Source organism: Heteronotia binoei, chromosome 5, assembly GCF_032191835.1.
Source record: "Heteronotia binoei isolate CCM8104 ecotype False Entrance Well chromosome 5, APGP_CSIRO_Hbin_v1, whole genome shotgun sequence".
In the NCBI taxonomy this organism is placed as follows: domain Eukaryota; kingdom Metazoa; phylum Chordata; class Lepidosauria; order Squamata; family Gekkonidae; genus Heteronotia; species Heteronotia binoei.
In genome coordinates this window covers 7,922,884-7,936,784 of record NC_083227.1, presented here as the reverse complement: position 1 = coordinate 7,936,784, position 13,901 = coordinate 7,922,884, and the positions used below count along the sequence as shown (strand labels likewise).

The window sequence follows — 13,901 nt, the reverse complement described above, 5'->3', positions numbered from 1 at the left end:
TCAGCCCCAGCCATTGGCCATGCTGGCTAGGGCTGATGGGAGTTGTAGGCAAAAAACATCAGGAGAGCTACCGTTGGCCACCCCTGGCCTAAGACAAAGTGGATGAGAGGCCTTCAGAAAGACTCTGGAAGGGGCCGGATCCTCATTTCTCTGTCGGCAACCTTTCCAACACACCCTTCCTCCTGTGGCTGGGATTACAGACATCTGTTAGCTTGGCTTCCCTCTCAGAGAGAGCCAGTTTGGTGTAGTGTAGACTCTTATCTGGGGGACCCGGGTTTGATTCCCCACTCCTCCACTTGCACCTGCTGGAATGGCCTTGGGTCAGCCATAGCTCTGGCAGAGGTTGTCCTTGAAAGGGCAGCTGCTGTGAGAGCCCTCAGCCGCACCCACCTCACAGGGGGTCTGTTGTCGGGGAGGAAGGGAAAGGAGATTGTGAGCCGTTCTGAGACTCTTCAGAGTGGAGGGCGGGATATAAATCCAATATCATCATCTTTTTTGCCATCTCTACTTGTATTATATCAGGGGTGGCCAACGGTTGCTCTCCAGATGTTTTTTGCCTACAACTCGCATCAGCCTCAGCCATTGGCCATGCTGCTTAGGGCTGATGGGAGTTGTAGGCAAAAAACATCTGGAGAGCTACCGTTGGCCACCCCTATATTATATATCTCTAGTGTCATCTGGTCCTAATGACCCAATCAAGGGTCCTCCTTGATGGAATTCTCCAGAAGTTCTCAGCAGCATCCTCATCCCGTCACCCTCCTGTTTGCAGAACTGGATAGAGGTTCTCAAGATTAACCAATGGCCGCATACTGGGATGTGGCCTGGAAAGAGATAACCATGTTATCTGCAGGGAGACTGGAATTATGAGCACTCTAACAACAGGGCATCTCCAGACTGCAGAGACCAGCCCCCCTGCAGGAAAGGAAAGGGGGCATCAGAGCACTATGGATCCCCTCCTGCCCCCACACCCCGCCTTCCCAGATCCCCCCTCCCCAATCTCCCACTGCACTGGGGGGGGGCACAGAAAACCGCTTCCTTCCTCCTCTCCCCCACCCCAGTTCTTCTGCGGTCCTTATTCCAAGGAGCTGCAGGGATTCAGCTTCAGCCTCCTTTCCCTGGATCCTTCGGGCATGCACCCCCGTGCAGAGTTACTCCCGAGCAGCCCCATGGAGCAGCACTGCAGATGCAGCCTGGATTCTGGAGAGAACAAGAAGGCACAGGTTGCATTCCTCTGCAGCACTGAAAGGGTTAACGCCAGAAAGCCATGGGCTAGAGAGGCCCAGCAAGAAATGCAAGGGGGGGGGAGTCGGAGAAGAGGAGGGGCTCTTTCTTGTCTGTGCACGCATGCGCCAGGAGAAGGGGTTTGCTTCCGGACAGGGAAAGAGCGGGAAAGGCTGCAGAGAAGCTGAAGTAGAGAAAAGCAGCGCAGCTGGAGCCTGGAAAAGTTTACTCAAAAGTAAGCCATGGGAAGGGGCGGGGGGGGGGTAAGCTTTTAGATTGTGGGTGGGTGGGAATCGGGGATCATGCATGCCAAGCCAGGGCTGCCCTAAATTGGCCAACTTCCAGTTAGGAAATTTCTGGAGGGGAAGTCCACAGAGTCCTCCCTCCCACTCCTTGCTCAGCCTCTTTAGCAAACAGCTCTTCTGCTTTAATCCTTTCGGAGCCGCAGAGACATGACAGAGGCTTCCGGGCTTCCTTTCAGCCTGGCTGCCCTCACCCACCGACGCTCTGTAGTGATGCAGCTCGGCGGGGGATGGTGCAGAGGCAGGTTGAGTGGGGGGGGGAGCTTCCTGTACAGCCCGAGGCAGGGACTGTTCCCCTCTTTCTCCTTCTGTCTCTGGGGCTGCAAAGGGAGAGCCAGTTCTGGGAGAACTTCAGGCCCCACCTGGAGGTTGGCTACTCTACTAGGCAGTAACTTTGCTCCACTGTGAAAATGGAGTTTGTTGAGGAGATGATCATTTTGCTTTTCTGTACAAAAGAAAAAGTTTCCACTGGGGTTTGACTGGGGGGAAGGATATCCTTTTGCCAAGCGGGAAAGGTCCAGACCCCCAGGCAGGAGAACAGGGAGGAACACCAGGCCGCAGTCCCAGGAGTGGTGGGTTCAGGTCCTGCTAAGGGGATGCCAGCAAGAATACAGTCCTAACTTTGTGGGTTAGGAGGCCCGGAAAGGAGTCCCGATGGGTTCGAATATGATGAATTGTTCCTGCTGATTGGCTGGCCTCAATGTCAAGTATTTTGGCTGGTTACCTGCCCCTCCCTCCACATGTACCATCTTTAGTAGGGCACCATTGGAAAGCTTCTCAGCCACACAAAGGTGTTCCATGCTTGGGCTTTTTTCCAAACAGGCTGGTCCCTGGAAAATGATCCTTCTTTCAGGGTGAGCTGCAATATGGGGCCAGGAGAAAGCGATTATTATCCCCTGGATGAAGGACTTGTAGTATATTCCATGTTTCTTTTGTGCGGGAGGGTTGTATTTATATGTGCATGTTTGTGTGTGCAGATCTGAGTGTGTGTGTATGTGTGTGCGACTGGAAGTCGACCTCAAGTGCCTGACCCCGTACTGGAGACCTGGAGAATATTCAAGGAGGTGGCTGAATAAAGGCTGTCCCCGCCTCCCACTTCTGGTATTCCAAGGAGGTCTCCCATCCAAGTATTTGCGAGAGTCGGCCCTGTTTGTTTATGTTTGATTTGATTTATACCCTGCCCTCCCAGCTGAGGCAGGCTCAGGGCGGCTTACATCGGATCATAGAACAATGATCGCAATCATAACATCAATAAAATCATTAAACAATATAAATTAAAAACAGTATACAGTTGGCGCTAGATGTTACTCATTCTCAAGGCGACGGTTGTTCCAGGATTCTCCTATAGTTGACTGAAGGCTTGCCGGAAGAGAACGGTCTTACAGGCCTTGCGGAACTGAGCGATGTCCCGCAAGGCCCTAAGCTCTTCTGGCAATTGGTTCCACCAGGAGGGGGCTGCCACTAAAAGGGCCCGATCCCTGGTTGTAGACAGTCTCGCCTCCTTCAGCCTGGGGATCACTAGGAGATCTCAGCACGCTGGAAAACGTGTGGGGACAGACAGTCCCTCAGACAAACGGGTCCTCGGCCATATAGGGCTTTAAAGATAATAACCAGCGCTTTGTTTTGCTTCCAAGATCTGATGGGAGCAGGGTTGCCTGGCCTCTTCAAGAGATAAGAAGCACTAAGGGATCCTGTTCAGCTGGGTTGGTTCCCCTTGGAAGGAGAAAGTCCTGGAGCCTTCTGGTTCCTTCCTATTATTGGCTTTATTGACAAATATACTGTCAGAGTTGAGCACAGGTGGAAGCCAGAGGAATTCACACAGCTACCCCACATCAAATGCCCAGAGGGAGTGTTTTGGTGCCTCAGTTTTTTCCCCTGTCAAATCTCCTCCAAAGCCCGTCTGCCTTTCTCTCCTGGTGTTTTATTTCCCACAGTCGCATTCCTGCCCCTTCCGCTCTGCTGGGTGGTAGGAGAGAGCCCTTCCCTCACACTTCAGGCCTGTCGAAGAGATGCGGCGAATGCAGGATGAAATTATCAAAGAAAGTATGATAAAATGGATGCCAGACATTGGGCACAATACAGAGCTGGTAGAATGGGAGAAATTATGGAGAGAAAATATAACATGAACAAGATCGTCTCTATGTAAGGGAAATCTTTATAAAATGGCATACCGATGCCATTCATTCCCACTGGAGGTGGTGGTGGCTACAAGCATAGCCAGTTTCAAGAGGGGGTTAGATAAAAATATGGAGCAGAGATCCATCAGTGGCTATTAGCCACAGTGTGTGTGTATATATATATACAATTTTCTTGGCCACTGTGTGACACAGAGTGTTGGACTGGATGGGCCACTGGCCTGATCCAACATGGCTTCTGTTATGTTCTTATGATGGTATATTACACCAGAAAAGTTGTCCAAGGTGTTCCCAAATACTGCCAATAAGTGCTGGAAGTCCAAAAGGGTAAAGGGTATATTTGACCACATTTGGTGGCAATGTGATAAGGCCAGGAAATACTGGGGACAGATGAATAGTTGGATCCAAAAAATATTAAAAATGAATATTCAGTACTTACTCGAACTGTATTTGTTGAATATGTGTTCAAGCTCCTTGTCCAAATAAACGAAGAGATTTTTATTACATGCTGTAACTGCAGCAAGGTTGGTGTATGCTAGATATTGGAAAACCAAAAAGGGAGGAATTCCTTCAAAAATTATAAGAAGGCTGCTGAAATGGATTTTTTTTAACAGTCAAGTTGAAAGAGGGCAATTTACAAGAATGTGAAGAAACATGGAAGCCATTATATGAGTGGATAAAGGTTACAGGTTAAATTAGGAAATAGATATTGAGTTAAATAATACGATATGGAAAGAGTGAATATAATTAAATTTGATACAGAAACGTAAGTCCTTGAAACAGATAAGGATGGAATGTGATGTCTGTGAGCTTGATCTAGTATATATTCTATAGAGTGAGTGTTTTGTATTTCTTTTTGTGGTGTGCGTTAGTGTTATCTATAATAAACTGATAAAAAAAGGGTTTTGTTAACAAAAAGAAGAGATGCGGAGAAGGGTAAAGGGGTCACCAGTCCCTCTTGTGGCTTTTGGGGCTTCTTTAAGAATTCGCCCTGAGGACTGACTGAGCCGACGTAATGAGAGGCTAAGTTTGTGTGGCGGACCCTTCCCGGTATGCTGGCCTGAAGGGGCTGTTCCACTCCGCTACCTCAGTGTATCGCTAACCCCACTGTCCCCGTCTGGGGCTCTGCTTAGGCGGGGCAGCCTCCTTCTGGACTCACTGGGAACCCTTCCTGGGACCTCCGAGGGAACTTTGGGTCTCCCCTGGAAAATTGGCAACCAGTTGTTCCACCACTTCTCTCCACCCTAGGGATTCCACAACCTGCTGCCAGCATTCTCAGCGGTTGGGGGAACTAGGTGGTGCAGAGGGAATCAAGATTGTAACATTTATTTACAGTCTATAACTATGTAGAGGCATTTCCAAAAGCGGACGGAAGAAACAAATCAAAGGAGAGGGGAAACTCTCCTTTTCTCCCTGTTTTAATACTTGCCCTAACTGAATGAAGGCAAGGGCAAACCACCCTGTAAAAAGTCTACCGTGAAAACGCTGTGAAAGCAACGTCACCCCAGAGTCGGAAACGACTGGTGCTTGCACTGGGGACCTTTCCTTTCCTAACTGGATGGCATGCAGGGCAGGCCCTTTACTTAGCTGCAGTTGGAAAGTCCTTCGTATCCTCTAAGAGGGCCCCTCCCTCTGGCCCGAGGAGAAGAGCTCGGCCTCCTGCAAGCCCCAGCTGACCCTTCCATTTCAAGAAATATCGGGGGACTTTGGGGGTGGAGCCAGGAGACTTTGGGGGTGGAGCCGGGAGCAAGGGTGTGACACGCACGGCTGGACTCCAAAGGGAGTTCTGGCTGTCACATTTAAAGGAAGATCCAAGTGGGCAGCCCTGTTGGTCTGAAGCAGCTGAACAAAGCAGGAGTCAAATAGCACCTTTAAGACCAACCAAGTTTTATTCAGGAGGTAAGCTTTCGTTTGCTTTCTAAGGACACCTTTTAAATGCCTTCCCTCCATTGGAGATAATGATGGATAGGGACACCTTCTTTGGGGGCTCATAGAATTGGATTCCCTGGTCCAGTCTTTTTGAAACTTGGAGGGTTTTTTAGGGAGAGGAGCTGGATGCTGTGCTGAAAATATGGTGCCTCTATCTCAAAAAACAGCCCATGAAGAGCCCCAGATACTTGCAGATCAATTCTCCATGACACCCTAAGGGGATTGGTCTCCCATAGGGAGTAAAGGAGTGCATAGCAGACATTTCCCTTCCCTCCCCTGCTTTCTGATGACACTGAAGCGGAGGGGAGGGTTTCCAAATGGGGGGGACCCCTGCCCCCACTTGGGGATTGGCAACCCTATGTGGGACTGTTGCAAAGTAGCTGAGGGCTTCCTGCCCAAAATCCCCTATACAGGGCTTTTTTTGTAGCAGGAACTCCTTTGCATATTAGGCAACACATCCCTGAGGTAGCCTATCCTCCTGGAGCTTATGGGGGGGGGCTGAACTAAGAGCTCTGTAAACTCTTGGAGGATTGGCTACGTCAAGGGGTGTGGCCTAATATGCAAAGGAGTTCCTGCTACACAAAAATGCCCTGCCCTTATATAAAAATGCAGTCTCTGCCCAGGAATTGGTTTACTCCTCTGCAGCAATCTGGGAAACAAGCCTGAAAGACTTTCGGTCTCTCTCGGAGGCCTCCTCAGAATTGCTGGTTCCAGACAGGAGGGGAGTGAGGAGGAGACTAGGCCAAAGCCTGCCTCAAGTTTAACAGACTCCTCCAGCCAACTCCCAGGAAAACACAAGCTTAAAATTGCATCTCTCCACAGCTTGTAACATCCTTAAAGAGACAAACAAGAGAGACACAAAATTTCCCCAAAGAATCAAGGAGGCACTTATTAAAAACCTTGGTTTGTAGTCCAGAAAAACAATATTAAACCTGATTTGCAAACCACAAGAAGCACCAGGGAAAAGCTCACTGTGAAGGTTTCTGATGTTCAGTTTTGTTTTCTTTTTGACACAGTGCTGTCTGTCTCTCTCCATTCCCACAGAGAGAAGCCTCAGATCATAACCAAGTGAATAAAGGGAAGTTCTCAAAGGTAAAAGTGACCTAAGAGAAGGTGAAGGAGATGGAAGCGCGAGACCTAGAAGGATCTGGAATGGGCAAGACAGCAAGAAATAGCCCCCATCCCATGCAACCTGAAACTGTTGTTGAATTCTGGGAAAGGACTGGGCCAGAGATCTTGGCTAAGGACACCATAACTTCAGATGTCCACTGCCAACTCTTCCGGCAGTTCCGCTGCCATGAGGCCAGTGGGCCCCCAGAGGATTGCAGCCAGCTCCATGGAATTTGCAGCCAGTGGCTGAAGCCAGAGAGGCACACCAAGAAGCAGATCCTGGAGCAGTTCCTGACTCTCCTTCCCCAGAAACTGCATTGCTGGGTCAGAGGATGTGGGCTGGAGACCAGTTCCCAGGCAGTGACCCTGGCCGAAGGTTTCCTCCTGAGTCAGGCAGTGGAGAAGACGCAGGCAGAACAGGTGAGGGGATTCCCTCCAGGTGTGTCTAATTCAAGCAAGAATCTCTGACCTTATCTTAAAGTTTCCTTGCTAGATAATTGCCCAGAGCCTCTTCTGCTAGAGAATTTCTGACCCCTGCAGATAACTCACCAAATCTGCTGAGAGAAGGGTGCAGAGTGTGGGAGTGGGGCAGGATCCATTCCTTGGTCTCTTTTCCATTCCATCTCTTACCCCTCCCCCTTGCTGCTGTTTCAGATGCGGGGACCACCTTTGGAGATGGCAGCTGCAATCCCTGAGGCAGAAGGAGCTTCCTTGGAGCAGGGGCAGAGGGTGCAGGCGGTGGAGCGTGCCCAAGATGCCCTCTCCTGTGGTGAGGACTCCTTGTGCCTGGGGAGCCTGTGAATGTGATGGGTAGAGAGGTCACGTCAGGGGGGGGGAATGCAGATTTTTTATAGGCAACACAGTTAATTGGTGGCACTCAATATCCACACACTGTGATGTCTCTAAAAGGTCAGGCAAACTCCTGGAGGACAATTTGTCCCATAAATTTAAAAGTTTCATATCTCACTTTCCTTCCATAAAAGGTCTCAAATTCCCTGGGGAGGGGGGAAGGTAGGCAAACCTTGAAAGAGAACCTCCACCTTTTGGGGTAGCAGAGCTCTGAAAACCAGTCTATAGGGACCAATAATGATAGGAAAATCTGCCTTCGGTGCTTGTGCTTGAAGGGTCATCTGGGGGGCTGCTGTGGGCAGTGGGGTGGAGTAGGAAAGGTGGGCTATGGCCCAGCAGTCGCAGGTGGTTTGGGGTGAGCCTTGGGGTGGGACTTGGGACAGATGTGATATCATGCTGAAGCTGCATCTAGCTGAAAACCTGGTTGTGAAGTTAGCATGCCCAGAGATGCCCTGAAAACTCATTCCTATGACCCTCAAGTCCCCAGAATTACTCCAGTCACATCTGATCTAATGTGACAGTGAGGTTTCAAGCTATTGCATTTCCACTCCACATTTCCTTCCCTTTAGAGCAAACACAAGTCTCACAGAAGTATGAAATATGTTGGCAGCTTTTATAATCCCTATTGCTTCTCTTCTGCCTCTCCCAGAATAAACTAAAAAGGGTTTAGAAATGAGTTGAGTGTACATAGGAGATGGTTTCACGACCCGGGGAAGGGTGTGCGTGTGTGAAGCAGGGAACAAACAAGCAAACACTCTTCCTCCCTCCCTTGTCTCAGGAACAGGCAGTGAGGAGATGCTTTTGAGCCGTTGTCTTTTCCAAGGTGTGGGAACAGCTGCTGCACCTCCAATCCAGGTAGGAGAGATGAGGGGGGGAGGGTCAGCAAGAGATCCATTTACCCATCCCAAGTCTTACTTTCTGTACCTTCCCAGATGACTCCCTTCCAGGGTGAGATCTCTGAAGAGGAGGAAATCTTCTTTTTTTTCCAGGGACCCTTTTCCTTTGAGGAGGTGTCTGTCTCTTTCACGGAGGCAGAGTGGGCCCTGCTGGATCTGGGACAAAGAGCTCTGTACTGGGAAGTCATGCTGGAGAACTATGGGAATGTGGCCTTTTTGGGTAAGGATCTTTTATGGGTAGCTGTTCTATGTAAGATACGAAGTACTTAGATGGCAGCTGTTGTTGCAGCATAAGTATTCCAGCTGTAGCTTAAGTTACTCTAGAGCAAAGGTGTCAAACATGTGACCCAGGGACCGAATCAGGCCCTCAGAGGGCTCTTATCAGGCCCCCATGCAACTGGATGCCATCTGCTTCCTTCTTCTTCTCTCTTTCTTCTTTGTGCATAACAGCTTGCTTTGCAAAGCTTCCTCAATAGCACAGGAGTTACAGAGAAAAACCTATTTTCTCCATTGGCTGAGGCTCCTCCCTTGGGGAGGCAGAGCTTGCTTCCATAGGTCTCTCAATCGCAGAACTACTGAGCCAAGCCTCTCTTCCTTCTATTGGGTGAGCCTGAAATCTTGAGGCTCAGAAGCTCCTTCTGGCCAAGAGTTCACCGGAGGCTCTTCACGAAGAATGGGGAGTTATACTTAAATATTAAATATACCTGGGGAAAGGTGGCCGTGTGGTTAAGATCACCCAAAATGGTTGAGGCCAAAGGGCCACCAATCTTTTCCTCCTGTAGCAATATAGATGCCGTTAGATCTTACCAGCTTTCCCAAGCGCTAACAGTTTCTCTCTTTATTCCAGCAGAAAATGATCAGAGGAATGAGGAGGGGGAGGAACTTCATCAGCAAATGCCAGATAGAGTAAAAAATGAAGACTTGGATGAAAACGTCAGGAGTAAAGGCAGATCTAAAAGAAAGACAGGCGGTGCTCTGGTTGAGAAGCGTGATGGAAGAAAGTGGAATGTACATTTTTCAAACCAAAGGATATTGAAGGCAAGGAAATCCATTCAATGTGGAAAGTATTTCAGAAATCGATCACAGCTCCTTGTAAACCAAAGAATACACAGGGAGGAGACACCTGAATATTCAGAGATGAGAAATGAATTCAGTCAGAGTAGCTTTCTTCTGCTTCATCAAAAAACTCTGAAAGGAGAGAAACCTTTTAACTGCTCAGAGTGTGGAAAGAGATTCCGTTTCAATGCCTATCTTAAAAAGCATCAGAGAATACACACAGGAGAAAAACGCTTTGAATGCTCAGAGTGTGGAAAGAGATTCAGTCAGAGTGGCCATCTTCAGTTTCATCAGAGAACCCACACAGGGGAGAAACCTTTTGAATGCTCAGAATGTGGAAAGAGATTCAGTCGGAGTGACAGTCTTCAAGAGCATCAGAGAACGCACACAGGGGAGAAGCCCTTTGAATGCTCAGAGTGTGGAAAGGGATTCAGACACAGACGACATCTTCACCAGCATGAAAAAACGCACACAGGCGAGAAACCTTTTGAATGCTCAGAGTGTGGAAAGAGATTCAGTTGGAGGACTCATCTTCAATATCATCAGAGAACCCACACAGGCGAGAAACGTTTTGAATGCTCAGAATGTGGAAAGAGATTCAGTCGGAGTGACAGTCTTCAAGAGCATCAGAGAACACACACAGGGGAGAAGTCGTTTGAATGCTCAGAGTGTGGAAAGAGATTCAGTCGGCGTGGCGATCTTCAGTGTCATCAGAGAACCCACACAGGGGAGAAGCCTTTTGAATGCTCAGAGTGTGGAAAGAGATTCAGACGCAGAGGACATCTTCACCGGCATGAAAAAACGCACACAGGGGAGAAACCTTTTGAATGCTCAGAGTGTGGAAAGGGATTCAGACGCAGAGGACATCTTCATCGGCATGAAAAAACGCACACAGGGGAGAAACCTTTTGAATGCTCAGAGTGTGGAAAGAGATTCAGTCGGAAGGCTCATCTTCAATGTCATCAGAGAACCCACACAGGGGAGAAACCTTTTGAATGCTCAGAGTGTGGAAAGAGATTCAGTTTCAATAGCGATCTTAAAAAGCATCAGAGAACACACACTGGAGAAAAACCCTTTGAATGCTCAGAGTGTGGAAAGAGATTCAGTTGGAGGACTCATCTTCAATATCATCAGAGAACCCACACAGGCGAGAAACGTTTTGAATGCTCAGAATGTGGAAAGAGATTCAGTCGGAGTGACAGTCTTCAAGAGCATCAGAGAACACACACAGGGGAGAAGTCGTTTGAATGCTCAGAGTGTGGAAAGAGATTCAGTCGGCGTGGCGATCTTCAGTGTCATCAGAGAACCCACACAGGGGAGAAGCCTTTTGAATGCTCAGAGTGTGGAAAGAGATTCAGTCGGAAGGCTCATCTTCAATGTCATCAGAGAACCCACACAGGGGAGAAACCTTTGGAATGCTCAGAGTGTGGAAAGAGATTCAGTTTCAATAGCGATCTTAAAAAGCATCAGAGAACACACACTGGAGAAAAACCCTTTGAATGCTCAGAGTGTGGAAAGAGATTCAGTACTAGTGGTCATCTTCAGCGTCACCAGGGAACCCACACAGGGGACAAACCTTTTGAATGCTTAGAGTGGAAAGAGATTCAGTCCTAGTGGCAGTTTTCAAAAGCATCATAGACCCAACACAGGGGGGAATCCTTTTGAATGCTCAGGGTGTGGAAAGAGATTCAGCACAAGTCACCATCTTCAGCAGCATTGTAGAAACCACAGGAGAAATTATTTGAATGCTCAGAATTTGAAAAGAGATTTAGTCAGCGTGGCCATCTTCAACAGAACCCACACAGGGGAGAAATGTTATGAATGCTCATAGTATGGAAAGAGATTCAGTTTTGGGGGAATCTTCAAGAAAATCAATAAACACACAGGGGAGAAAACTTTTGAATTCTCAGAGTGTGGAAGGAGATTCCGCTGCAGAAACACTCTCTGATGGCAACTGAGAATGCACACAAGGAAGTTACAATTTTAATATTTGTTGCATTGAAAGAGATTCTGTCAGAGCAGTACTTTTCTGCTGTGTCAAGAACATAAGAACTTTTCTCCCATTTCTCTTAATACAAGAACTCGTGGGCATTCAATGAAATTGCTGAGCAGTAGGGTTAGAACGGATAAAAGGAAGTCCTTCTTCACCCAAAGGGTGATTAACATGTGGAATTCACTGCCACAGGAGGTGGTGGCAGCTATAAGCATAGCCAGCTTCAAGAGGAGTTTGGATAAAAATATGGAGCAGAGGTCCATCAGTGGCTATTAGCCACAGCATATTGTTGGAACTTTGTTGCAGGTTGGCAGTCTCCAGTCAGCCGAAGTTAACGCTGCCTTCCAGGCAAAACTCCAGTCAAGAATTGAGGACGCCAGTTGCCCCACAGACCCTTCTCCAGAAGCACTCTGGGAACACCTAAAAACTACCGTCCTGCAGATCTCTGAAGAAGTCCTCGGGTTCTCCACAAGGAAGAACAAGGACTGGTTTGATGAGAACAATCAAGAGATCCAAGATTTACTGGCGAAAAAGAGATCTGCCTACCAAGCACATCTTGCTCAGCCCTCCTGTCCTGGGAAAAAAGCAATCTTTCGTGCTGTATGTAGCAACCTCCAGCGCAAGCTTCGAGACATTCAGAACGAGTGGTGGACCAAGCTTGCAGAGAGAACCCAGCTGTGTGCAGACACTGGTGATTTAAGAGGGTTCTACGAAGCCCTGAAGGCAGTGTATGGTCCATCATATCAGGCTCAGAGTCCCTTACGTAGTGCAGACGACCAAGTGCTCCTCACAGACAAGGCATCCATACTGAACCGGTGGTCGGAGTATTTTCAGGTTCTCTTCAGTGCCAACCGCGTAGTTCAAGATTCAGCAATCCACCTCACCCCACTTCAACCAGTGAAAACAGAGTTGGATGAGATCCCCACCCTAGAAGAGACTGTTAAAGCCATCAAGCAACTGAAAAGTGGCAAGGCAGCAGGAGTTGATGGAATTCCACCAGAGATCTGGAAGCATGGGGGCACAGTACTACATAGCTCACTTCACAAAGTACTTGTCACCTGCTGGGAACAAGGCAAATTACCACAGGACTTTCGCGATGCCATCATCATCACCCTATACAAGAACAAAGGGGAAAAGTTAGACTGCTCCAACTACCGGGGGATAACCCTGCTCTCCATCGCAGGCAAAATCCTTGCCAGAATACTCCTGAACAGACTGGTGCCCACCATTGCAGAAGAACTCCTCCTAGAGAGCCAGTGCGGCTTCAGAGCTAACAGGAGCACCACCGACATGGTATTTGTTCTCAGGCAGCTCCAAGAGAAATGCAGGGAACAGAACAAGGCTCTGTATGTGACTTTTGTCGACCTTACCAAAGCTTTCGATACCGTTAGCAGGAAAGGCCTGTGGCAAATATTGGAACGTTTAGGATGTCCCCCAAGGTTCCTCAGCATGATCATCCAGCTACACGAAGACCAGTGAGGCCAAGTCAGACACTGCAACGACCTCTCGGAGCCCTTCCCAATAGGCACAGGTGTAAAACAAGGCTGCGTTCTCGCGCCAACTCTCTTTACGATCTTCTTTAGCATGATGCTTCAAAGAGCCGCAGCAGATCTAGATGATGACGATGGTGTCTACATCCGCTATCGCACCGATGGCAGCCTGTTCAACCTGAGGCGACTAAAGGCCCACTCCAAGACAATGGAAAAACTCATCCGAGAGCTACTGTTTGCTGATGATGCTGCACTCGTCTCCCACTCGGTATCAGCTCTGCAGCATATGACATCCTGCTTTGCAGAGGCTGCCAAGCTATTCGGCCTAGAAGTTAGTCTGAAGAATACAGAAGCTCTCCACCAGCCTGCACCCCAGGAAGATTATCACCCTCCCTGCATCACTGTGGGTGAATCAGTTCTGAAGACAGTCCAGCAGTTCAGCTACTTGGGATGCATCATCTCCTCAGATGCCAAGATCGACAAGGAGATTGACAACAGGCTGGCAAAGGCAAACTGTGCATTTGGCCGACTGCACAAAAGAGTGTGGAGCAACAAGCATCTGAAAAAAGGCACAAAGATCAATGTTTACAAAGCGGTTGTGATGACAACCCTCATCTACGGCTCCGAATCGTGGGTTTTATACCGTCATCACCTGTGACTCCTTGAGCGCTTTCATCAGCGCTGCCTTCGCACCATCCTCAACATCCACTGGAGTGACTTTGTGACCAACACTGAAGTCCTCAAGCGGGCGGAGGTTATAAGCATCGAGGCACTGCTGTTGAAGACGCAGCTGCGCTGGGCAGGGCATATTTCCAGGATGGAAAACCACCGCCTTCCCAAGATCGCCCTGTATGGCGAACTCTCCACCGGCCATCGAAATAGAGGGGCACCAAAGAAGAGGTACAAGGACTCCTTGAAGA

General features: G+C 48.7%; 1 protein-coding gene across 2 annotated transcripts in view; it reads left to right on the top strand.

Annotated features, from left to right (window-relative positions):
- Positions 1–1,352: 1,352 nt before the first annotated feature.
- The window catches only part of LOC132572097 (gastrula zinc finger protein XlCGF57.1-like), a 36,541-nt gene continuing 23,992 nt past the window's right edge, over positions 1,353–13,901 (top strand). Inside the window, exons 1-3 of one of the 2 annotated variants that reach the window (XM_060238890.1) lie at positions 1,353–1,456; positions 6,632–7,117; positions 7,352–7,466. In XM_060238890.1, the coding sequence (XP_060094873.1) occupies positions 6,710–7,117; positions 7,352–7,466 (523 nt within the window). In that variant the 5' untranslated portion in view covers positions 1,353–1,456; positions 6,632–6,709. The remainder of the gene's footprint in view (positions 1,457–6,631; positions 7,118–7,351; positions 7,467–13,901) is intronic. The other variant, XM_060238891.1, reaches the window with a different exon arrangement.